This window comes from Pangasianodon hypophthalmus, chromosome 26 (genome assembly GCF_027358585.1).
Source record: "Pangasianodon hypophthalmus isolate fPanHyp1 chromosome 26, fPanHyp1.pri, whole genome shotgun sequence".
NCBI classification, from domain to species: domain Eukaryota; kingdom Metazoa; phylum Chordata; class Actinopteri; order Siluriformes; family Pangasiidae; genus Pangasianodon; species Pangasianodon hypophthalmus.
This window is the reverse complement of record NC_069735.1, coordinates 16,686,872-16,712,974: the sequence shown is the minus strand read 5'-3', so window position 1 is coordinate 16,712,974 and position 26,103 is coordinate 16,686,872. Positions and strand designations below refer to the sequence as shown.

The 26,103-nt window shown below is 37.2% G+C and overlaps 1 protein-coding gene across 1 annotated transcript; it reads left to right on the top strand.

The window, feature by feature from the left end:
* Positions 1 to 87: 87 nt before the first annotated feature.
* LOC117595682 (complement C3-like) lies at positions 88 to 25,144 on the top strand. Its single transcript, XM_034300088.2, has 41 exons — positions 88 to 245; positions 1,231 to 1,426; positions 2,431 to 2,599; positions 2,985 to 3,061; positions 3,275 to 3,363; positions 3,524 to 3,606; positions 3,697 to 3,784; positions 4,417 to 4,519; positions 5,399 to 5,519; positions 5,622 to 5,737; positions 6,011 to 6,157; positions 6,390 to 6,587; positions 6,779 to 6,970; positions 8,282 to 8,443; positions 8,647 to 8,776; positions 9,837 to 9,908; positions 10,034 to 10,225; positions 10,868 to 10,985; positions 11,086 to 11,177; positions 11,288 to 11,427; positions 11,975 to 12,181; positions 12,398 to 12,461; positions 12,633 to 12,719; positions 16,069 to 16,272; positions 17,184 to 17,259; positions 17,357 to 17,516; positions 17,634 to 17,729; positions 17,832 to 17,982; positions 18,060 to 18,223; positions 18,605 to 18,763; positions 20,015 to 20,074; positions 20,158 to 20,248; positions 20,387 to 20,435; positions 20,596 to 20,686; positions 20,827 to 20,916; positions 21,000 to 21,105; positions 21,185 to 21,280; positions 21,530 to 21,610; positions 21,815 to 21,898; positions 24,553 to 24,688; positions 24,842 to 25,144. The coding sequence occupies exons 1-41, from the start codon at positions 175 to 177 to the stop codon at positions 24,981 to 24,983; spliced, it is 4,950 nt and encodes a 1,649-aa protein (XP_034155979.2). The 5' UTR covers positions 88 to 174; the 3' UTR covers positions 24,984 to 25,144.
* Positions 25,145 to 26,103: the final 959 nt, after the last annotated feature.

Here is a 26,103-nt window from a genome sequence, read left to right as displayed (position 1 = left end):
GCACCCCTCTCCATCACCGACTCCCCCAATGTCAGAGTTTCATAATCACAGTGAAAACGTGCAGTGGGAGAGGTCTTCTGTAGTTGGTTTGTGTGTGAGGTTGATGTGTATAAAAGCTGTGGTACTGCTCGCTAACACACATTTCCTCAGACTGAGCCAGGACCAGCAGGAAGGATGCGTGTGGACCTGGTGTGGCTGACGGCTGCGCTTCTCTCGTCCCCCCTGCTCACACTATGTGACCCACTGTGAGTATACACACACACACACACACACACACACAGACTGACAGTAACTGAGCAGTGCAAATCTTATTGTTTCACACATTTTTTTTCACATGTAGTTTTGCATTTTTTACATTATTCACATTATTTCACATGTGACTTTTTCCACTTTATTCATTTTTTATTGAAGTTTTTTCACATGTACTGCATGTGATTTTATTTTTCACACATAATCACATTGTTCATGTGATGTCATGTGTCTTTACTTGAACTCAAGCCATGGTGAACATGATGAAATGTACATTCACATTCTTTGCACACACATTTATACAAAAAAATTATGATACTTTAAGTATAAATATTCTTAATGGTTATACTTCAAGGTAAAGTTATAATTAATTATAGTGCACTGGGAGAAAAATGCCATTTTCTAAGTGCTGTAGATTTAGTAGGATTTTTTCTCCCCAGTTTAGTCACCTGCCAATTCCCACCCACTAGCTAACTCTCCACCCCTATTATACAACAACTACCACATGGGGAGGGTCGATCTGCTGCTTATGCTGCGTCACACACTTGGAGGAAAGCGCTATCCGCCCTCTTCTGCATACATGAGCTCAGGAGCTAGTGTTGCTGTGATTGACAGGCAAGAGAGAATAGGCCCCTCCCAGTTTTGCTCTCTGGACTCGGATGGCTGCGTCATCGTCAGAATTCACAATCTCCTGATGAAAGGGTGAACGCTTTTCTGTTGCACCACTCAGGAGTCAGATTTTGTAGGTGGTATTAATGTTTAAAGTGATTTATCTGAAACATGCACACAGGTTAATGTGAAGGAAATTTACCTGTGTATAAAATGTCTTGTACCTTTACTTTACTTACAAGGAATATCTGTGGGACTCCAACATGGAATCACCCCAAACGGCACATTTTAATCTACTTATACACTATAGTTTAATAAGTAGAAATGAAAAAAGTAAAAAATTGGAAAATGTTTTCCTCTTTGTCTTAACAGCAACATCTTGGTGGCCCCGAACCTGCTGCGGGTGGGGACCCCTGAGAAAGTGTTTGTGGAGGCACAGGATTATAGTGGAAATGACCTCCAAGTGAAGATCAGCGTGAGGAACCACCCACAGAAAACTTCAGAACTGACATCTGAATCCGTCGTCCTCACCGCTGCTAACAACTACCAGGCTGCTGTAAACATAAAGGTGAGTTCTCTGAGATTGCAGGACAAAACAAACAGTGTCCATGCATGTCCGGGCATTTAATAAAAATAAAAAATACAATAACAGATGCCCTATTTTCCAGGAGTGGAACACTGAACTGAGCTGTATTTTAAAGCAGGGGTTCAAAAAGAGGTTCTTTTTGCAGCCACTGTCCCCTTTAACTGCAAAATAAACTCTATGGTCACATTTCCTTTACAAACATAATCCACATATTTAAATATTAGACATTTATCATACATTTATACAATAATATTTTGGCTATTTTTTGCAGATATCAAACTTTTTATTCCTGAACTTTTCAGCCAACTTGTTTATTTGAGTTATTGAGTTTTGTATTAAACCCATTTAATTCAAGTAAGCATTCAAACAATGTATAAGAACTCAACCATTAATAATTTTATTAAAGAAGTAATCATTAGGGGGCACAATAGCTTAGTGGTTAGCACTGTTGCCTCGCACCTCCAGGGCTGGGGGTTTGAATCCCACCTCCACCCTGTGTATGCAGAGCGTGAATGTTCTCCCTGTGCTTCAGGAGTTTGCTCCAGTTTCCTCCCCCAGTCCGAAGACATGCGCTGTAGGCTGACTGGCATTTCCAAATTGTTCGTAGTGTGTGTGATTGTGCTCTGTGATGGGCTGGCCCCTCATCCAGGATGTGCCCGGCTACTCTGCAGCCCTGTGTAGGATAAGTGGTACAGAGAATGAATAGATGGATGGATGGAAATCATCAATAATTATTACTTTAATAATGAGATTTGTGATTTCTATCATTGTCAAAAAAAAAATAAAATAAAATCACGGACCTCAGGCTATGCTTCACTTTAATAACTACTGTTTTAAAGACTTTCGTCTAAACAACAAAATTTATATAAAGACATAAAAATATTTCAGAAATGGGATCTGAAACAAAATTTCAGATGATGTGGAGTTTATTAATTTCTATAATTATTGAAGACTAAAATTAAGTGTGTAATTGTGCTGTGTTTCAGATTCCTGACAATAAAAACTTCTTTAGTGATGACCCACTGGAGAAGCAGTATGTGTACCTACAGGCTCATTTTCCTTCCAGCGTGCTCGAGAAAGTGGCCCTACTCTCCTTCCAGTCTGGCTACATATTCGTTCAGACAGACAAGAGCATCTACACACCTGGAACACCAGGTAAAACAGTCTGGGCTCTCTGATGAAATACTAAATGGACTGTCAGGTGGCCAAAAGCTAAAGGTTTGGAGCAGGATGCAGTCCACCAGCATTTGAAAACAAAGGGCACCAACATTAAACACAATTTCAACCATGATAGATAGATAGATAGATAGATAGAAAAACATTGTAAAAATGAATTTTTATGTATTTTTTTATTTAAAAGAAATAGATTAATTCATAATTTCATATATTTATTAGTTTCTTGCTTTATTCATTTATTCACTTATATATCATGGTCAAAATAAATTGTTTTCATGGCAGAAATCATGTTCAGTGTGGATGCCCTAAATAATATTAATTAATTAAATGGGTATATAAAACAAATTGATCGTCTTTGTCCCAGTTCGCTACAGAATCTTCTCGCTGACTCCTGATCTGCAGCCCATTGACCAGACTGGAGGAATCTATGTGGAAATCATAGTAAGTGCTCAAACAACTCAGCTGGGATTTCTTCCATTTGACAGTTTGGAACAGTTTCTATGATTTAGTCGTGAGCTAAAATAATGTATCTTCAGATTTTCTGGTCCTCTTATTCATCCATTATGTATTTACTGAAAGATATCTGAAAGATATTTTAATCAATTTAAATGTTCATTTGTCCTGATTCACAAATGATGTTTTCTTTTTCCCAAGAATCCTCAAGGAATCACAATTAGCAGGGAAACACTCTTCCCCAAGCAAGGGACCATAAAAGGGGAATACTCCATCCCTGAAGTTGCCAAGTTAGTCCACTGCATGAATGCTTCTAAAATGAAATGTTAGAAAACACTCGTTACAGATCGAAATATCTGTGCACTAATTACATATTGTCCTACTTACAGAGACTACTAATGTTATCCTTCATTTTAATTTGAAATTATCTCTCTGTTTTTTTTTTTTAAGACCTGGAATATGGTCTGTAGTGACACGGTATAAAAACACCCCACAGAAGAACTTCACTGCTGAATTCGAAGTTAAAGAATATGGTAAGATTTATATTCAGACTATAAAAACCTGCTTGTGTCTGCTTGTGTGACTTCTACACGTGCGTTAAAATGTTGCGTTTCACTTTGCAGTGCTACCGAGCTTTGAGGTAGCGTTAAAACCATCCAAGTCATTTTTCTACGTGGATGATAAAGAACTTCAAGTGGACATAAGTGCCAAGTAAGTAGAACATGTCCATGACAGTAAATGACTATAAATGAGAATAATTTTGCAAGTACGGTTGTAGTGAGTGCCTAAACTAAATAAGGAGTACGCAACTCTGTTGCTGTTGTACAATATGTAAAATACTGAGAGACTGAATGGTGTGATGAAGCAGTGCTCATGTTACAGTTACCAGAACTTGAACAAATAGATTCCTCTGTCCTGAAGACTGACTGTTACAAAGCACTGACACTAGAGACTCTTTCAATTAATTCTAAATTAATTAACATTTAGACATTAACACGTGGACCGTCCACCGTCTAAGTCCCTGTGAGTGAGCTGTTACCATAGAAACGATAAGGTATTAGAACAAGCACAGTAACATAAACCTATGAAATGCAGCTGCACTACTGTCAGAGCTGCTCTTATAGAAAATGAATCAACATTTGTTTTTAATCCTACTTATGCAATTTTAATTTTTGTTCACTTGTCCACCTGTTCGCCAAAAAATAAACAAATGGGATTCAACAGCGCCGTGGTATAAGCTGTCTTAACACACAAGACTTTACCTGTATTTTATTGTCAATAAATAATAGTGGTTTATATTTTTTAACTATGTGTATGAGCTAACTTTTGTGAATTATATAAAGGTACCTCTTCGGAAAAAATGTGGATGGTGTTGCGTTTGTGGTGTTTGGCGTTAGGCGCGATGACACTAAGACCACGCTGCCTGCCTCTTTAAAAAGAGCACAGGTAAATTCCACGGACTTCTGATGTTTCACATTATAACATAAATAATCACTGATTCATTCGCTCACTTCTGTTTTGTTAGATCAATTTCTTGTATTCAGATTTAAACACAAACTGGGTATGGCCTAAACAATGGATTTTATTTATTTATTTTTAATCCAACCAAGGATTCAATTTTTTGTACATTTTTTTTAATCAAATGTGAAGCCTACATTGGGGAAAAACCTCAGATGTAAGCAGAGTTAGCATGGTGTGTGAATTCTGACAGTTCCTCTGCCTCAGCTACATCACTCCAGTTCATAATTGAACTTAAGTTGAGATGTCTGTGGGACTGTGTTTAATCCCACTTAAGCAGGGTTTTTTGTTGTTGTTGTTTTGTATCCTGCCCACAAAATTTTCTAATGAATTTATGAATTTACTTGGTTTTATTTTCTAAATTATATATACACAATTAAAAAAATAGCCTAATTTAGACCACTGTGACTCAAGCTTCAAGTCTGATATATATATATATATATATATATATATATATATATATATATATATATATATATATATATATATATATATATATATATATAAAACCCTCCTGCCTGTCCAACTTTTGTGTTGTGTCCTGCAGGATCTCAGTTCTGATGTACACCTTCTAAAAAATAAAGAAATAAATAAAACAAAACCACAAAAAAAAAAACTACAAATAGTGCACCAAATATTCATACTTGTATTTGTGTCTGTTCTGAACACATTATCTATCCATTCTATTCGGTTACAAGTTTCAAGTTCAAGTTTCAAGTTTATTTGTCATGTGCACAAAATATCAGGGACAATTGTACATTACTACTACTACTACTACTTATATGTAGTATTTTATGTTGCATATAGATCATTAACGGAGAGGGACATGCAGTGCTCACTAAAGAGATGATCCAGCACTCCGTCCCAAATATTCATGAACTAATCGGAAGATCTTTGTACATTTCAGTCAGTGTTTTAACTGAGACCGGTAAGACCCCAGCAGTTTTGTGTGTGTGCTGATCTACATTCACACATTACATAATGCCATCTGTCTCTTTTCAACTATCATTTATCATTAACAATGTTTCAGGTAGCGAAATGGTTGAAGCAGAGAGAGGAGGCATTCAAATTGTGAAATCACCCTACACCATCCAGTTCAAGAGAACCCCAAAATTCTTCCACCCTGGAATGTCTTTCGATGTCACGGTAAAAAAAAAGTCTTTCCCCACAACATGTATGTTATAATTAACTTATATCCAAAGCCATTTAACTGTGCTCTCTTACAACTGACAACAGACTTAATAATTTGCTGGTGCACTAGATAATTAGCGTAAATGATTAGCACTAGTGTGTTGCTCATATTAAATTTGATAAATGTCCATGATCAAAAATTCAGTACTTTTGAGTGATATGCAGCATTTTAATCTCATTAAAAACAATTTGAATTACACACTGTGTGTCTGATCTGGATTTGAAAAGGTGTATGTGACCAATCCGGACCAGTCACCTGCTGAAAATGTGGATGTGCTGGTCATGCCCGGTAACGTGAGGGGTCGAACTAAGAGTAATGGCATGGCCAAGGTCATCGTGAACAGCCAGGCATCAATGAAGACTCTAGAAATCACTGTGAGTCATGTAAAAAGGGGTTTAAAGACCTATTTGGTTTTGTCAGATGTGAAAATGACTTTCATGACTGCTTATCAACTTGTGTTAAATGCTATAAATAAAATAAATTACACAGGAATATGAACTATAAGTAAACATAATATTTACATCAAGTCCCGGCTAAGAAAAATCACAGGCCAAGCTGTTTGAGTTGGTAAACCATCTTTTTAACTAAAAATGGTTTTGTTACCAGGCAAGAACCACAGCCCCAGGCATATTAAATGAAAGACAAGCTGAGAACAAGATGACTGCCCAAGCTTACACCACAAAAGGAGGCTCCTCCAATTACCTACATATAAGCGTAGACGCTGCAGAACTGGAAATCGGTGATCAGATGAACATCAATCTAAACTTCAAAAGTACTCCCCAAGATCAAGATATCACTTATCTGGTTGGTATCTCTCACATACACATTGGTTTAAATATCTTGGTGATATTGTGATATAGTTCTACTGGCTTGTGTTTTACAGTAATAATAATACGAAGCCTATACCTAATCCTAAAACCTACATTGAACTTTAGTAACTAAAAAAGCATTGGGTTTTTTTAAAACAAAAGCTTTGGTTCTTCTCTTTGTGTCAGATCCTTAGTAAAGGACAGATTGTGGAAGGGAAGAGGTTTAAGAGACAAGGGCAGTCGCTGGTGACTCTGTCTCTACCCGTCACCAAAGACCTGGTTCCCTCATTTCGAGTGGTGGCGTATTACCACATGGGATCCTCTGAGGTTGTGTCAGACTCGATCTGGGTCGACGTGAAGGACACATGCATGGGAACGGTAGGCAATCTGTTTCTTTCTCACAGTAAGTTAAACTATTATACTGTATAGAATTATGCTCTTGTAAGTGCAGGAATATACCAGTATTTTAGGGAGTCTACATGTGGAACACACACACACACACATATTATATACACTGTATGGCCAAAAGTTTTCCCTTCACTGGAACTAAGGGGCCCAAACCTGTTCCAGCATGACAATGCCCCTGTGCACAAAGTGAGCTCCATGAAGACGTGGTGTGTTGAGGTTGGATGTCCTCCACAGAGCCCTGACCTCAACCCCACCGAATACTTTTGCAATGAACTGTGATGCCGACTGTGTGCCAGAACCCCTCATCCAACATCAGGGCCCAACCTCAGCAATACTCATGTAGATGAATGGATGAATCCCCACAGCCACGCTCCAAAATCCAGAAGAGTGGAGATTATTATAAGAGCAAAGTGTATATATATATATATATATATATATATATATATATATATATATAGTGCAAATACTATAAAGAGCAGAAAACATTAATAACCTAAACAAAGTCAATATTTGGTTATATACCATCTGAAAGTATTGGAACAGCAAGGCCAATTATTTTGTTTTTGCTCTTCACTGAAGGCAAATGGGTTTGAGATCAAAATGTCAGCTTCTGATATTTTCCTGATATTTACATCTAGATGTGTAAAACAACTTAGGGTGGCAGACCACCCAATTTTTCATTCCAACAAGACAGTGACCCTAAGCATATTGGTTCAAATTCTTAAACCTGAATGTCTTAGAATGGACCAGTCGAAGCCCAGACTTCAATCAGATTGAGAATCTGTGGCAAGACTTGAAAATCGCTGTTCACCAATGATCTACGTCCAACCTGAGAAAGCTTGAATAATTTTGTCAAAATTAATGTGCAAAAATATCCAGATCCAGAAGTACAAATGGCAAAGCCAGACATTAGCCAGACCCAAATAATATTTTTACATGCAATGAGAGAAGAGAACACCACATCTCATAGCCAAAATATGCACCAAGTTTCAGTGAGTTTCCATCACAAACATGTTATGCTACATGGAATACTTTTAGTCATCACCATACATATATCATTTGTTTCCCTTAGTCTGCACTTAACTAGCTATCTAGCTTGCAATAAGCTATTACACTGTTAGCTACCACTTTTTAGTCTCCAGGCAATCAAAACATTGGACTAGGTAGCACACTGGAGCTTACATTTGCCAGGTGGGCTAGCTAACGAATTTGTCCACTCCTGATATATTTTGTTTCTCTCTTTTCCTTTCTTTTTTTTCCTTAATATCTTATATAATGTAGCTGAAACTGGATGTAAAGGAGAGTTTAAATGTCAAGAAGGTATTTGAGCCTGGTGATGAGTTTCATCTCATAGTTACTGGAGATCCAACTGCCAAGGTTGGTCTGGTAGCTGTGGATAAGGCTGTCTTTGTCCTCAACAAGAACAGACTCACACAGACCAAGGTGAGTAATACCTGGCAGGGGTTTTAATTCTCTTAGTAATCTTTATCTTTATTTTTTATGTTTACTCCGGAATCAGGCAAAGGCACAACAATTTGTAAAACAGTGTCCCCCGGATTGGTACTGGGATCAATCTGATCTAATTTTGCTAGAGAAAATATAATGTACATATTTACAGTAATATTCTTTTCTATTTCCATCAACAGGTCTGGGACATTATTGAGAAGCATGACACTGGCTGTACAGCAGGCAGTGGTAAAGACAGTATGGGGGTTTTCTATGACGCAGGTCTGCTGTTTCAGTCTGATAAAGCAGGAGGCACCAGTGAAAGAACAGGTAAAACAGACATTTTAAAGTAATGAATAGAACACTGTGTGGTGCTGTAATAGGTAAATAATCAACAGCAAGTGGTGTGATGAAGCAGTTACTGTTACCACCACAAAGTGGATTATTTTACACTTTAACAGCACATCATTAAGAGTTTCATTCAGCTTATACTATAGAAATTTCCCAACAATAACAATTATTTAATTTATTAAAGAATCAAACATCACACATTTTAATCCATTTAGAGTTAAACCTATTGTGGAACATCTGCGAAACAAGTTAGCTCCTGTTATCACTTATGTAATAGCAGCTATAATGTTTGTTCAACAAGTATATATATATATATATATATATATATATATATATATATATATATATATATATATATATACAGTCATATATACAGTCAGGTCCGGAAGTATTTGGACAATGACAGAGTTTTTGTGATTTTGCCTTTATACACCACCACAATGGATTTGAAATAAAACAATCAAGATGGGATCGAAGTGTAGACTTTCAGCTTTACTTTAAGAGGTTCCACAAAAATATGCCATTTACCATTTAGGAATTACAGCCATTTTCAACAAAGTAAATGCAGAGGGTTTACAACAAGGTGCAAACCACTGGTAACATTCAAGAACAGGAAAGCCAGATTAGACTTTGCCAGTAAACATCTAAATACGGACCTAACTGTATATATATATATATATGGTGTGATGATCAAATGTCCACAAATATTTGACCATGGTTTTCTTTGTTAAATAACAGGTTTTTAATTATAATTAGGGTTAGATTATGGTGCTGTTACTGTAGAAATGCTAAGGCATTAGAACAAGCACAATAAAGTGAACCTGTGATTTGTCGCTGCATTACTTGCAGCTTCTATAGAAAATTAACACCTTCTCACCAATCAGAGAATCTAGATCAATTTTTAGCAATTTATGTCCAGCACTGTGATATAAATTGATATTAATATATTAAAGAGGTATGGCAAAATTATGGGAAAAAACTGCAGGTTTATACTTCAACTACAAGCTGTTTAATGTTAAGACTTTCCTTTTTTTAATAGCTTCTGAGTGTCCCACCCCACCAAAGAGAAAACGGAGAGCTGAGACTATACTACAGATCACCCAAACACTGAGTAAGAAGCTATACTTCTTATTCACCAATTTTGTTGAGTTGTATGATTAATTGTTGTATGATTTAAATAGAGCAGGGGAATCATAGCCACAACTTGTGATCTTCATTTATACCCTTTTTCTTAAGTTGGTAAATACGCCGACGAACAGAAGAAATGCTGTGCAGATGGACTGAGGCAGAACAGACTGGGCTACACATGTGAACGGAGAGCTTCATTCATTTCGGATGGTACAGAGTGTGTCCAGGCCTTCCTGGACTGTTGTAGGGAGATCCAAAAACGCAAGGATGAGCAGAGAGACTTGTTGCACCTGGCTCGCAGTAAGAACCCATTTTGTTCTTTATTTTCGTCTTTTGTTTGAGTAATTAAAGGTTTCTAAAAAAAAAAAAAAAAAAAAAACACCTTAAAAAACGATATTTAAAATTTAACTAAATGTCAGCTTTATGGCAAAAAATGTCCAGGAGCATTACAATGTTGCTTTTGAAGCCAGTCAATTCAGATGATCAACTCATTTTTTTATTTCCAGCATTTACACACACAGAGATAATAATATTAATAATAAATATAGCTGCAAGAGGAGATCTGAGGGGCCAAGCACCCTTTGCAAGTAGTGTCCCCAGTGTGGTGCATGGACCCCTAACAACAACAAAGTTGCAAATTGCCATTAAATGTGGCACAAATAACTTGCAAAAACATGCATTTTTTAAAGACAAATTGTCATAATAGTAATATAAAGTACTTATTGCTTTTATTACTTTTTTAAAACTATTTTTACTCTTATACTTTATTTAAGTTGGCTGGAAAGTGAGGGGAAACAGTTTCGTGCAACAGCCCCATGGTTGCTTCACTGCTCCACATTTGCAAATATATCAATATTTTTAATGCTGCCAAGCTGATTTATTTTATTTCTTGGTATGTGAATGTTTGACACTTGTCCAAGGCATGAATATAAATTTGTTCAGGTGAAGATGATGATGATGATTACATAAGCTCTGATGAAATTGTCACGCGAACGCAGTTCCCTGAGAGCTGGTTGTGGGAGGACATAAACCTGCCAGCCTGTAAAGGAAATGTACCATGGTAAATGCAATAACCCAAGATTATTTATTATATTTTAATTACAGCAGTCTGGAGGTTAATGGTAGTACTGATCTGATCTGCTGTTTCCCTTTTATTGTAGCGGTTCAACAAGCTTGACCTTGGAAAAAAACTATCTAAAAGACTCTATTACTACCTGGCAGGTCCTAGCCATCAGCCTCTCTAAAACCCACGGTCAGTGCCACATCCTCTTTGCATGTCTAAAACATCTTGATGTAAACAGTGATAATATGTCTAAAAATCTGAAATAGACACTTAAAACATACATTTCTTTTTCCCTGCAGGCATCTGTGTGGCTGATCCCTATGAAATTACAGTGGCAAAAGACTTCTTTGTGGATCTCAAGTTACCTTACTCAGCAGTACGCAATGAACAACTAGAAATTAAGGCTATTCTGCATAACTTCTCCAATAAGAAACAGAAGGTACTTTTTTACTGTTATCTGCAGTTCTACATATCAATTTTCTTTTACAGAATATGGTTCAGTTCATGGCAACAGGTTAGTGCAGTGTGTAATGTTGCTGTCTCATAGCTCTAGGGTTCTCTCATTGATCGTGAGCTCAGATTAATGTCTGTTTGGAGTTTCTGTGTATGTTCTCCAAATGGGTTTAATGCGGGTGCTCTGGTTACCTCCCATCTCCAAAGAACATGCCTAGTCTGTTGATTGGCTATGCTAAATTCCCCCCAAGTGTGCATGGGTATGTGCACACTTGGGGGGAATATGTCCTGTGATGGACTGATATCAAACCCAGAGTCTATTTCTGCCTCATGCCCAACATGCCCAGGCTCTGTATCCACCTGCACCCTGACCGGGATAAAATGTTTACTGAAGCTGTATGTATGAAATTGGTTCAGTTCAGCCACTTAATCCGCTTCATAACTCACACTAATGCCTGATTCCTAACAAGTTAACCTAATCCCTGTTTTGTTCTGATGCTGAGGACATCTGTCTAACTTCCTGTGCCCACTAGGTGCGTGTGGAATTCTTTGAGACAGAGCATATTTGCAGTGCAGCCAGCAAAAAGAACAAATACCGTACCATAGTTAACATTGATGCCAAGTCCACCAGAGCCATCCCATATGTCATTATTCCCATGGAACTAGGGAACCACCAGATAGAGGTACAGGCTGCAAGTGCAACACTTCATGATGGAGTAAGGAAAACCCTGAAGGTAGTGGTGAGTATCAGCAGATTATATACCAGTGATTTTTACCAGACAGGAATAACGAAAACCCTTAACAAGAAGTGGGCTGCATTTTAAACGATTGGTTATATGTAGCCAAAAAAACATAGGAATGACATAGATTTGACCATGAAGTCAAATCCAATGCTTAGATCAACATAAGATCCATCAACATAAGGTCTAATATGTTATCTTTTTTTTCTTGATCAGTCTGAAGGTGTGCTAACTGAAGTCCCAGAACAAAATTTGGAACTAAAGCCCTCTCGAGTACCTGGTGAGATTATCTATATTCCATACCCTATCAACAGCAAACACTTCATGTTATTTCTCCTTATTTATTTGTCAGCATTTATTCTGCACATACTGATTTTCCATTTTTAGGTGAATAAATAAGTTTCCATTTCATTCTGTTTCTCTTGTTCTTTCTGTGTTTTCGGAACAAAAGGTGGCGTTCAAGTTGTGCATTTGAAGACTGATGTACCAAGTGGGCAGGTTCCAAACACTCCTGCACACACTTACATCACTGTGGCTGGTAAGAAGAAACTCAAACACATCAATATATGTCAGTATGGACCAATACAGGTTTTGTCACCTAAGATCCATTTTTATTGCCATCCCCATCATATACTCATATATAGTAGGACAGATGCTTTATTTTATTGACAAGATGACAAAGTTGTTATCAAGCTTGGCAGTAGTATGGGGAATCAGAAAGTTAAAGATCTAAGAAGTTGTTACAGGGGTGTCTTGGCTATTTTTATTCATGGTTGCCTGGCAGACAAGTAGGTTTAACAGGTTTAATCAGAAAAAACTCTTCTCCTTATTGACATTTGCAAAAAAAAAAAGTTGGCTTCATTTAGCATGTGTTAAAATTTAACACAGTCAACTATAAAGCATGCTTCCGAGTCCCACTGCCTGCTGCACTACATACATAGTCCAAGGTGCAATCTTGCTGATGGTTCAATGATTTTTACTAGATAGATTAATTTTTGTGAACACTGTACCATCTTTCCTGATCCAAGAACATGCATGTGTGTGGAAACACTGATAAAACTAGGCAAAAAAGTTTGACACAAAATCATCATATAAATCTCCTGCTTACTACTAGAAGAGTTTTCGGATGATTTCGATTGATGCGTAGATTTAAAAGGGAATCACTGAAATGAATTTATGCAATAATCATAAAGTGATTAATATTTACAGCATTTGGTAGATGCCCTTATCCAGAATGACTTACATTTATCTCATTTATACAGCTGAGAGGTGTTAAGGGCCTTGCTCAAGCAGTTGCAGTTTGGGGGGGCTGGGATTTGAACTCATAACCTTCCGATCAGTAGTCCAATGTCTTAACCATTATTATAGTGTAGAGTCTGATTATTATTGAAAAAGGACAGCCACCTGTTGTGTAAATAGGCTAGCAAAGGTGATTTGGTCGTAAATGTAACACCTTTGAAACAGTTCTTTTCTACATCATTCACAAATTATCAGTAGGCTTGCACCTACAGTGGATATAAAAAGTGTATACACCCCTGTTAAAATGGCAGTTTTTTTGAATAAATCATAAATGTGCACACCACTAAACTAATATTTTATTGAAGCACCTTTTGATTATATTACACCACTCAGTCTCTTTGGGTAAGAGTCTATCACCATGACACATCCTGACTTCGCAATATTTTCCCACTCTTTCTTGCAAAAACATCATATACTGCTCAAAAAAAAGGGAATACTTAATTATTACAATATAACACCAAGTCAACTGAACTTCAGGGATATCGATCTGTCCAGTTAGGAAGCATAAGTGATTGTGAATCAGTTTCACCTGCTTTGGTGCAAATGAAAGTGACAACAGGTGCACTGGAGAGGCAACAGCAAGACAACCCCCCAAAAGGGAATGGTGGTGGCCATAGACAATTGTGGTAGCCACAGACAGTTGCTCTCTCCTTACCTTCCTAACTGATTTGTCTTTAGTTTTGTGTTTTGTTAGGGTCCTTGTCACTATTTGTAGCGTGAGGCAGTACCTGCAACCCAATCAGGTTGCACAGGTAGTCCAGCTCCTCCATGATGGCACATACATACGTCGCAAGGAGGTTTGGTTTGTCTCCAGCACAGTTTCAAGAGCATGAAGGAGATACTGGGAGATGGGCCGTTGCACGAGGAGAGCTGGACAGGGCCATAGAAGGGCAACAACCCAGCAGCAGGACCGGTATCTGCTCCTTAGTGCGAGGAGGAACAGGAGGAGCACTGCCAGAGCCCTACAAAATGACCTCCAGCTGGCTACTGGTGTGCATATTTCTGACCAAACTGTCAGAAGCAGACTCCATGAGGGTGGCATGAGGGCCCGATGTCCTCTAGTTTTCTTCATGGATGACAGCAGGTTCACACTCAGCATATGTGACAGATATGAAAGAGTCTGTAGATGCCGTGGAGAACATTATACTGCCTGCAACATCATCCAGCATGACCGGTTTGGTGGTGGATCAGTGACAGTCTGGGGAGGAATATCCTTGGAGGGTCTCACAGACCTCCACGTGCTAGCCAACGGTACCCTTACTGCTGTTAGGTACCAGGATGAAATCCTCAGAGCCATTGTCAGACCTTACGCTGGTGCAGTGGGCTCTGGGCTCCTCCTGGTGCATGACAATGCCCAGCCTCATGTGGCCAGAATGTGTAGGCAGTTTCTGGATGACGAAGGCATTGATGCCATTGACTCGCCCTTACGTTCCCCAGACCTGAATCCAATTGAGAACCTCTGGGATGTTCGGAGCATCCGAAGCCGCCAAGTAGCACCACAGACTGTCCAAGAGCTCACTGATGACCATAGTCATATTGTATTGTGGCATATTCAGATGTATTATTAATTCTAATTGATGCCTTATGAACCAAAATCATATTGACTGAAATTTATATACCTTCTTACTGCATGCAGCCACTTCACAGTTAAACAGAAAATAAAAATAACACTACACAAACTTAAATATCTTTTACAGACCACCACATTTTGTAGCTGAAGCTTTGGCAAAGGACTTGTTGACTTCTTAGAGGATGAAAACATCCGTTACAGTAAAAACTTTTTTAGAAGAAGACAATAATATTTATACTTGTTTAACACTAATACTTGTAGTAACACACTTAACTAGCTAAGTAGCTCAACATATGCCATTATATTATGTTAGCTACCACTTTGTAGCCTATAAAGTGTTCGGGCAACCAGGACATGGGATTGGGCAACACGTTGAAGATTTTACTTGGCTAGCTAAAGAATATATGATTTGTCCACCCCTGAGTTACCACAGTTAGAGGGGTGCTTATTTTCTTCAATCATTCTAGTAAATGGAGATGCTGCTGATCTTGACAGTCTCCACAGTGGAACTCTCAACGTCCAGTGGCACCTTCTGAATTTAACAATCCACATTAACACAGAGATTGGATTCAAAAATACCCACAATCTGTTCCACTTCCTCTCTGCATGCTAAGTCATGGGTCAGCAGTGTAAAAAGCAGTTGGCTAAGCATACAGTCCAGTAGTACTGGAGGTTCGGTTGACAATTCTGACTACTTGAAGAAATGTTAGTCAGACGGTCTTTAAAATCAAGATGAAGTCAGTGATCAGCATTCTCATGTAAAGGTCTTTTTGTTCAGATGTATCAGGGCCAGGTGAAAAGCAGATGATACATTAGTGCAGCTTTTTTTTAGCTATTTACGATGAACCCACGTCTGAAAGCAGGTGGAAACTCTCATAGTCCACCTCCCATGATTATTTTGTTATTGTATACTTGTGTATTTTACCCTCTTTCCTTGCAAGGCCATAGGTATTCACAACAGGTGTTACCTGCTTATCCATCCTAACAACCATCGTACTATTCATATATTTACTTGCAGGTCAGGAGGTGAGTCAGACAATAGAGAAGGCCATCAGTGGAGACTTCATGGGGCGTCTGATTGTACAGCCCACTGGCTGTGGAGAGCAGAACATGATCTATATGACACTGCCCCTTATTGCCACACACTACCTAGATACCACCAAGCAGTGGGAGAAAGTTGGCCTGCAGCGACGTAGTGAGGCTGTCCAGCACATCCAGACAGGTGAGAAAATTCTTCCCAAACACTATACAGCAAATTTATAAGGTTTAGTAAGGACACAAATGTGCCAGTTGAACAATATAACATATAGTAATGGCCATTTTGCTCATCAAGCTTTTCTCATCATCTGCCATGAGTCATCCTATGGTGTAAAATTTGACCAGGGCTGCAACCAATCAGAGCAGCAAGCTGAAAAAATCAGCTTAGATGACAATCATTTGAACAAAGTACCATCAAAAATCTCAGGGACAAGCTGGAGGCATTTCATTTTACGTTTACTTCCTTGAATTGAAGAGTTGTACGTATCTCTTCCCCTCCACCTCCTCCAGAAACAGAGCAATAAATATTAATGTCTTTCTTCTCCAGTCCTGCTCTGCATTGCAAAATTTTTCCCAATAATATTTCTCACTTCTTTTTTTTAATTGCACAATTCTCTCTGGCATCTAAATGCACCCTAAAAGGACAATGAGTTGACCATAAGCTATAGAAAATGACATTAAGTCTTCCATACTTTATTCTTGTCAGGTTCATGGTCAATCCTGTTCATGTGAGGCATTAATACTACCTGCTGTGCCACTGGGCCATGCTAGAAGATTAGGGTCTAGCTTTCTTTTGCTGGGTAGCTAGTGTTTCTGGTGTTCAGAGTGGGCCCAGAGTGTGTCATTATTGTCTGGATCCACAGCTTAGATCTATTAAAGTGTTGATGCCTTTAGTTTTACATTTTTTTGAGGAGCTTTTAAATCCATTTAGAATGGATGAAAGTTTTTTTTTAAAATAATAAATAAGGGTAGCTTCTACTTACAGTTAAAGTGTGGTTTGGTGCTTGTATCAGGAAGTATGTATGCAAAGGTCTCCCCTATTTTCACTGGTAAAACTAAGAAAATTAATGTTCTTTCCCTCCTTCCCTCTCTTAGGATATACACGACAACTAACTTACCGTAAAGATGATGGTTCTTATGCAGCATGGACACATAGACCTAGCAGCACATGGTAAAAGAGACGAATCAAATTTTGAGTAACTGATAAATTCTTACACAACATTCAATCCTAGGTCATATTTTGACTGCTTGTTTTCTCTGTGGTAAAGGTTGACAGCATACGTGGCCAAAGTCTTTGCTCTGGCCAGTGACCTCATTAGCATAGATGAAAATGTTCTCTGCAGTGCCCTCAAGTGGTTGATTCTGAATGCACAGATGCCAGATGGCACATTTAGAGAAAATGCTCCAGTGATTCATGCAGAGATGGTCGTAAGTTGAGCTTAGATTTGTTTTCTGTCTGAAATTAGTGGCATCTACAAGAACCCTCAAATCTAATATTTCTGTGAAATCTGGTGTACCTGTAGAGATTTTTCTGTGTGATTCCAGGGTGATGTACGGGGTAAGGATGCTGAAGCGTCTCTGACAGCGTTCGTCCTGATTGCCTTGCAAGAAGGAAACCATCTCTGTGCCAAATCAGTCGGAGTATGTCAACTAATGTCACATCATATATCTGCATGTGTGCCAATACAATCAAATATGTACACCAGCTTTTTTATAGTTCTGCTTTTTCTTTCTGTCATTTAGAGTCTTCCAGAGTCTTCCAGGAAGGCCATTGCATATTTGGAACTTAGGCTCCCCACCTTGACCAATCCGTATGCAGTTGCGATGTCTTCCTATGCCTTGGCCAATGCTGGCAAGTTTAACAGAGATCGCCTGCTGCAGTCTTCCTCTGGAGGTCAGGAACTCTTACATTCATATTAATTCAATCCTTTAGGAAGCTCATTTCAATTTCTTTCTATATCTTGTGCACAGACGGTGCTTTCTGGCAAGTTGCTGGAGGACATCACTTCTCTCTAGAGGCAACAGCGTATGCCCTGCTGGCTCTGGTAAAAGCAAAGGAGTTTGATGCAGCAGGAAAAGCTGTTCATTGGCTTAATAGGCAGAGTAGTCCATATGGGGGTTATGGCACCACCCAGGTAGGTTTTTCTGTTTTTCTTTCCCTTTTTTAATTTACTGAATATGCTGAATATTTTTTGTGTGTTTGTTTAATTGAAGCTGGCTTTGAAGTAGTACTCTATATTTACTGTATCTGGATCTGTAACATTACTGGGGTCATGCATGTCACCTTTGATATGGAAGAAAGTGAAAGTAACAATTTAGTCTTCAAAATTCAGTAAAGTGTAAAGACATATTATTTTTTAAATAATTTATTTAACCAACATCCTTTGTTCTTCTTTATAAATGTAAATACATTTGTTTCACTGGATTGAATCAATTTAGTCATAAGATAGTGTTGACAGAAAGTTATTTCAATCTGTGATTGTACTGATTTGTCTCTGCTTTAACATGTCAACTAGTCAACCGTCATGGTGTTCCAAGCAGTGGCTGAGTACTATAAGCAAGTAAGGGATCAACAGAATGCAGACTTGGATGTGGAAGTGAGCGTGAGTGGACGAAGTCGCAACATCAGATGGACTTTCAACAGGAACAGTGCACATCTTACACGCTCTGACAAGGTTGCATAGCAATTTTTTTAAAAAACTAATCTTTAAAAAAAAAAAAGATCCACCAGTTCGCTTGCTACTATTGGTATGTGCTGTGTTCTGATCTCACTACATGATGAATTAGCAATTCATGGACACAGTGGTGCTGGATCACAGTAAAGCAGTCAATCCAAACAGTCAATGCTATCTAGCACACTGTCTAAAGTTAGCATAGTAACTAAAAGACTAGCTCTTGCTAAAGGATAAAGGTTTTGCTCTCAGATATTGGGTGATATTCATGTTGAACAAATAGTGATAAAAACTTCTGTAATATTGAGGAAACCTTGATAATACAGAGGATATAAAAAGTCTACAAACCCCTATTAAAATGGCTTTTGTGATGTAAAAAATGAAACTAAGATAAACCATGTCAGAACTTTTTTCACTTTTATTGTCAAATTGCAACATATAAAAATCAAGTGACAAACAACCAGAAGTGTTTCAGAGAAAAAAAGAAAAACAAAAAACTTCCTATACCCAGCTTGTATAAGCGTGCACACCCTTTTATAATTGGGAATGTGGCAGTGTTCAGAATCAATCAACTCTGGTCCAGCCAGAGTCCAGATCTAAATCCAGTTGAAAATCTGTGGGGTGACCTGAAGAGGGCTGTGTGCGCAGGAGATGACCAGCCAATGCAACAGAGTTAAAATGCTTTTGCAAGGAAGAATTGTAAAATAATGCTAAGTCAAGATGTGCCAAATGGATTGACTCTTACCCAAAAAGATTGAATGCCGTAATTAAATCTAAAGGTCAACTAAGTACTTCAAGTGCTTCAACTAAGTATTAGTTTAGGGATGTGCACACTTATGCAATGAGGTTACTGTACATTTATTATTATTCATTATTCCTAAAATGATTCTTATTGTTTTTCACTTTAATTTATAGGTTGCAATTGTGCAATAAAGGTAGAAAAGGTTCTGAAATGATTTACCTTGATTTCACTTTTTTTACATCACAGAAAACTGCCATTTTAACAGAGGTATGTAGGCCTTTTCTATTTAGTGTGCAGAATGTGGTTTGGGACACACCCTGAATCCTCATCAGATTCATCCGTGATGTGGAGAAGAGCACAGCACAATGTTCTTCCACCTGTTACTCACAATAGCTTTTCTACCAGAGAGAGCAAAATTCCAAAATCTTGCTTTCTGCAGCTTTGAGATCTCTGTCCCTTATCATGGTAAAATGAAAACTGAATAGAAGATTTTTGTGCCTGGACTTTTACAGGTTCAGCTCAAGCAAGAGTTTAATGTTACGGCTAAAGGATCTGGTGCTGGAGTTCTCAAAGTGAGTATTCATGGATACTACAAAGTCCTTTGTTTTGTATTTGTAGTTTATTTATTACAAAAAAAAATTCCTCTTTTTTATAGGTAATGACACTTTATTATGCTAGACCCGTAGAAAAGAAGAGTGACTGCACAAAGTATGATCTTACTGTTGAAATGAAAAGAGAACAACAGGGTAAGATTTACCTCATTTTTAAATCCCTGCATTCGACTCATATTTCCATTTGTGGTGCCAAAACCATAAACAATTTTTTCTGAGATATTTAAAATATCCGTGCTATAATGTTTCGCTGCTCTAATATTTATGTCTCAGTATCGTATCCAGAAGCCGAAGAAAGTTACGAGGTCATCATTGACATTCTGTAAGTATATTGCAAAATAAAGGGCATGTAGATCTATACATTCATTAGTTTATTTCTAATGTTGATTCTTAATTTTTTTTTTTATTAAAACATTAAAATATATTAAAGCATTGAACATTTTTGTAATTAACATTTCTTCCTTTTTAATACATCATTTCAGTTTTAAGGATCGGAACAGAGATGCCACCATGACTATTTTGGATATCGGCTTGCTGACAGGATTTGTGGTGGATGAAAGTGATCTTACAGAAGTAAGCAGAAATCTGGCAGATACTTGCAGATAGTTCCGGCCTTGTGACAATAATTTCTGTACAATAAGCATCAGAAATATTTTCACAGAAGGCAGTTGTTTTTTACCCTGACGCTTGTTTTCTTACACTCGTATTCTCAGTTAACCAGTGGGAGGGACAAATACATACAGAAGTTTGAGATGGACAAGCAGCTTTCAGAACGAGGCTCCCTCATCATTTACTTAGATAAGGTACATTTAAAATATTTTCCACATTTGACGTATTAAAATGTGGTTAAAGCTGTTCTGTTGAAGCTGATTCGCTCTCTTGTCAGGTATCACACACTGTGCCAGACAGGATTGTTTTCAGAGTGCACAAGATAACTAATGTAGCTTTGCTTCAACCTGCTGGTGTCACTGTGTATGAGTACTACTCTCCAGGTAAATAGTGTATACACACATTCACACACGCATGCATACATGCACACACACACACCCACATGAACCCTGTTTTTTGTAGGGGAACGCTGTGTGAAGTACTACCATCCTACAAAGAAAGATGGAGCCCTGAACAGATTGTGCAGTGACCAGGAGGGTCTGTGCCAGTGTGCTGAAGGTACACGCATTTACAGCTGACAAATATAAACTAAAGGAATCAGGAATAATACATCTTGAGAAATGACTAAACTGGCAAATTTTTTTTAAACTGACCCGATTTCAATATCTAACTGCATGTATTATAAAAATGAAAAAAATCACCATTAAGTCGTTCAATTTAAACTTTTAAGTAGTTTAAATAGTTTTTTTTTTTTTGCATATTTGTGCAAGTGTATAAGAGTGAAATGTTCTATATTCCCTGATACAGAAAATTGCAGTATCCAGAAGAAACAGAAAATTGAAGAGAAAGACCGGGAGAAAAAAGCTTGTGAAGCTGGCATGGATTACGGTAAACACTGAGAACTATTTATATACCAGATTCAGGCAAAAAAAAAAAAAAACAGGCTATCTGCACACATTTCTCACTCACTGTATTAATGTCATGCTTTAACATATAATAACTCCAATCTCTGTAAAATATATATAATAGTGAGTAAGAAAAATTAATATAAAAAAACCTAGTAATAATCGTTTTACTGCATGTATTTTGCAGTTTATAAAGTCAAAGTATTGAGCGTGGACCAGAACCAAAACACAGATTTCTATGAAGTGAAGATTGAAGAGGTCCTGAAAGAAGGTATGTCTTATTTGCCTGTATGACAGTAGATGTATCACAGTAATGTATCTTAATCAGTGCTTCACTCACATCAATAAGTACGCATTAATCCAAGGTCAGGGTTATGCTTGATTTTTAACGATGCTTATATGATACATAGTGCAATGTGATGTGACAAAGAGAGGCTGGTGTTGGAATGACAGAATATAGCTGATATAAAGTAGGAGATAACAGGAAGTAACTTGTTTCAAAGACATTCCACAACATTGGGCATCATTTACCAATCTTTTAGTGAAGTTGTGTGTAAATGTTTGCGTAAGTCAAACCAAACAAAAATTTCTGCCAGATTTACAAAAGTTTTGGAAATGCAGAATTTATTTGTACTTGCAAGTGTATGTTAGGGGTGTACCGATACACTCCAGTCATGGTTGGATTTGATTCACAATACTGGCTTCATGATTTTGATTCGATTAAATTCTTAGACTATTATGAACAAAATTTGAATGAAGAAAAATTATGACTGCTTATTTCTGAATAAAAAAATGCAAAACATTGTGCATTTTTGTCTGTATGAAACTAAATCAATCAAAAATTGCTATAAACAGAGGTTTACTACAGTTTCACTAGATCTTAAATCTTAATAGTAAATAAATGTATAAATTCTCCCAAAAATTTTGATTGGATAAACAAACATACTGTATGGGAAACATGGGAAACATACTGAGCTCCATAACAGAAATAGAGCTCCAAAGTCAGCTAAAATGACACAGACAGCTGGCAGCACGAAATCGATCAGGATTAAGCAGAAGTGGACGTTTTTTGACTCAAAACAAACCATCAGGGTAAAGCCTGAAAAACAGAAGTGGAAATTATTTTTGACTCACTGCTATGACAATAAAAATATTTAATAATATATAATATTAATAATAATAAGCAAGCACTAAATCTTATGTCAGCTGAAGCTTTTGTTTACAGCTTATGGCTCTGCGCAGACAGACCAGCCCGCCCTCTGTTTCTACACCTCTATTTCTTTGTCATTACTGAATGACAGTTTTATTTTATTTTTGATAGTTTTATTTGTCTGAATTTATGGGATTGTGTTGGATGCTTTTTTTATTTTTTATATTTTTTAATTAATGCCAATAATATAAAACGACTGGTTTTTAGTCCCTGACCTAGTGAACTATCACGAGGATGTGTTTTTGATAGAGACTCCAAAGCACTTCTATAAGTTGTTCTGGATAAGGGCGTCTGCTTAATCCTGTAAACATAATAAAAACAAACTATTTAAACTTGACAGTATATTGAAGATATAAAAGTACAGTAATCCATGCAAATTTGAAGTTGATCATGTCAAGGGTTACATTAGTTAGTATTCTTACGTGTAAATTTACACACACTGAAGAGCATGAGTAGGTTACGAACGTTTTTCCGAATTTACGAAATTTTCATGAATAACAAATTTCATGTCCAAACACTCGTACTAACAATTTACACATAAATCTGTTCATATCCAGCTTGATAAATGAGGCCTATTAAACATAACTATAAATGGATACAATGTCATTGTTTAATTAATTATAATTAATCATTGGTTGTTTAATTAATTATAATTAATTATAATTAATTATAATTAATCATTGCCAAATTGCTGTGGTACACTTTGACATGTGCTGTTATTGGAAAATAATCAGCTTCGGGGTAGTAACCATAACTCCATTTCATGACACCACCCTGTCACTCTGTATTTTATTCTAACTCCTAACTATTTGCTATTTATTTCTTACTTATGGTATATTACCTTGTTTCAAAATAATACATTAAGTAGGTATAAATGCAAACATACTTATATATTATAGAACGTACAAGTTCTCCAAACTTTTACATAATTTTACTTGAATTGCACACAAACTGATCAGAGAATAAAGCACAGGGAATTTGGAGAAACGCCTACTCTAAGTATTTCACATCCATTCAGCCTTTGTAGGATATGGCTACAAACTTCATAATTAGAATTTCAGGATATATATATATATATATATATATATATATATATATATATATACATATATATATATGCCACACAATTTGGAGTACATGACACTCACATTTTTAATGCTTTCTGTTCTGGAAATCCTAAAAAAGTTATCAAAACCCATAAGAGAGACTGAGACAGTCTGAAAGAAGGTATGTCTTATTTGCCTGTGTGACAGTAGATCACAGTAACGTATATTAAACAGAGCTTCACTCACAACAATAAGTATATAGTAAACCAAGGTCAGGGTTATACTATCCTTTTAACAATGTGTATATGACACGTGACACAGTTCTAACATAAACAATGGGGGCAGTATAATGCAATGTGACATGACAATTTGTTGAAATGTGAAAAGAGAGGCTGGTGTTGGAATGTTTGTTTATAGCTGCTATAAAGTAAGTGCTAACAGAAACATTCCACAACATTAAACGTAACTGTATAAGGATAAAAAGTAAGACATGTCAGACATGGCTTTCTGTTCTGGAGATCCTAAAAAAGATACCAACAGCCATAAGAGAGACTGAGACAGCATTTTATATGACTCTCTATGTCCATGTCCATCCCAGGGAAATTCCAGCATGTTTCTTAAGATCAGGTGTTTCCGTACAGATTCATGTCTTTGGGTTTTATTCTACAGGTTCTGACCCAGATGTACGTGAAAAAAAGAGGAGCTTCATGGGTCATGCTAACTGCAGAGAGTCTTTTGGATTCAAGGAAGGCAAGAGCTACCTCATCATGGGCCGAAGTGCTGACCTACCAAGGATAGACGGAAAGTATGTTAACTCATCAGCTAATCACCAAGGTCGCCATGGGCTGAATTTGATGTAGTGGAAGAGGGAGAACACAAATCTCTGTAGATTTCAGCTATGCATGATTATGAAGTTCTGTGTGATTGGGCCCTCATTTGTATTATTTTTTGTTGTCAGGCTGCAGTACATCTTGGGCGAGCAGACATGGATTGAATACTGGCCCACAAGGGAGGAAGGTCAAACTTCCGAATACAAAGACAAATACATCGGCATCACTTCACTGGCTCAAACTCTTACCGACTTTGGATGCACTACATAAACATGGATTTCTTACAACTTTCAAAAATTATTTTCTATTGCTGTGATGGTGCATTTACTATCCTCACTCACCTTAGCAACTATCCATAGCATTCATCCTAAAATGTAAAAACTTTCTGTGATATCTAAAAGGAGAATATTGAATAAACTGTCTTCCTATGATTCCGTTACATATTTTTTAGCGTTTGTTGAATTAACTGTACAATGTATTGTACGTTCTTCATAGTTGGGCAGTGTCTCTCTAAGTTTGTAGATCTGGTCTACCACAAGGTGCTTTCTGTATTAGTTAGATCAAAGCCACTATTAAAATGAGTCATGCTCATACTAGACAAATTTAACAGTTAACAGTTTCCGTTTATTTCGCTTATTTAATTACAAAAGTAACAGTCCTTTCAAATTTGTGATTTATGTTTACTATGATAATAAACAATCTGGATCGGGATGAATGGTATTAATTATATCAATATTAACAAACACACACACACACACACACACACTCACACTAGGATACATTAGGATTAAAACCAGACATTCTTGCAAAATATAATACAGAGAAGAAAAAAAAATACCAGACAAGGCTGTTTATAAAGGGCAAGCAGTGCCAATAAGCCAAGAAAATAGCCAAGAATAAACTTTAATACATCTCTACTTTAAGAAACCAAAAAAAAAATTATTTTTTACTAAAGTACCATGGAAATTACATTGTTTAGATTACTTTCTAACCTGGCCTTGGTGTCTGCTTGCAAAGGTCATGTTTGTAAGAAGCTAGATTAACAAACACAGCAGTAAACACACTCAGTCTGCCTACAGATGTCTAAAAACTCGCTTGCTAAGTGTTATTTCCTCAGTGAATGTCGGATAGCTATGTGTCTTTCCAAAATGGACATAAACCTAATTAGTTCCAGTTGTAATCAGATACCAGCTGTCAAAATGTCCGCGATGCTCCTGCGCCGTCACGACATCATCAAAACAATGAAGAGCGCTTACATCTTCTTTACAGATGACAGATCACAATGTTTAAATGACCTCATAGAAAGACAAGAACTTTAGCCTTCAGAACAGAAATGAGTGAATAGATCAGCGATTATTTCCCCACCAATGTTAGTGTGAACAGAGTAACA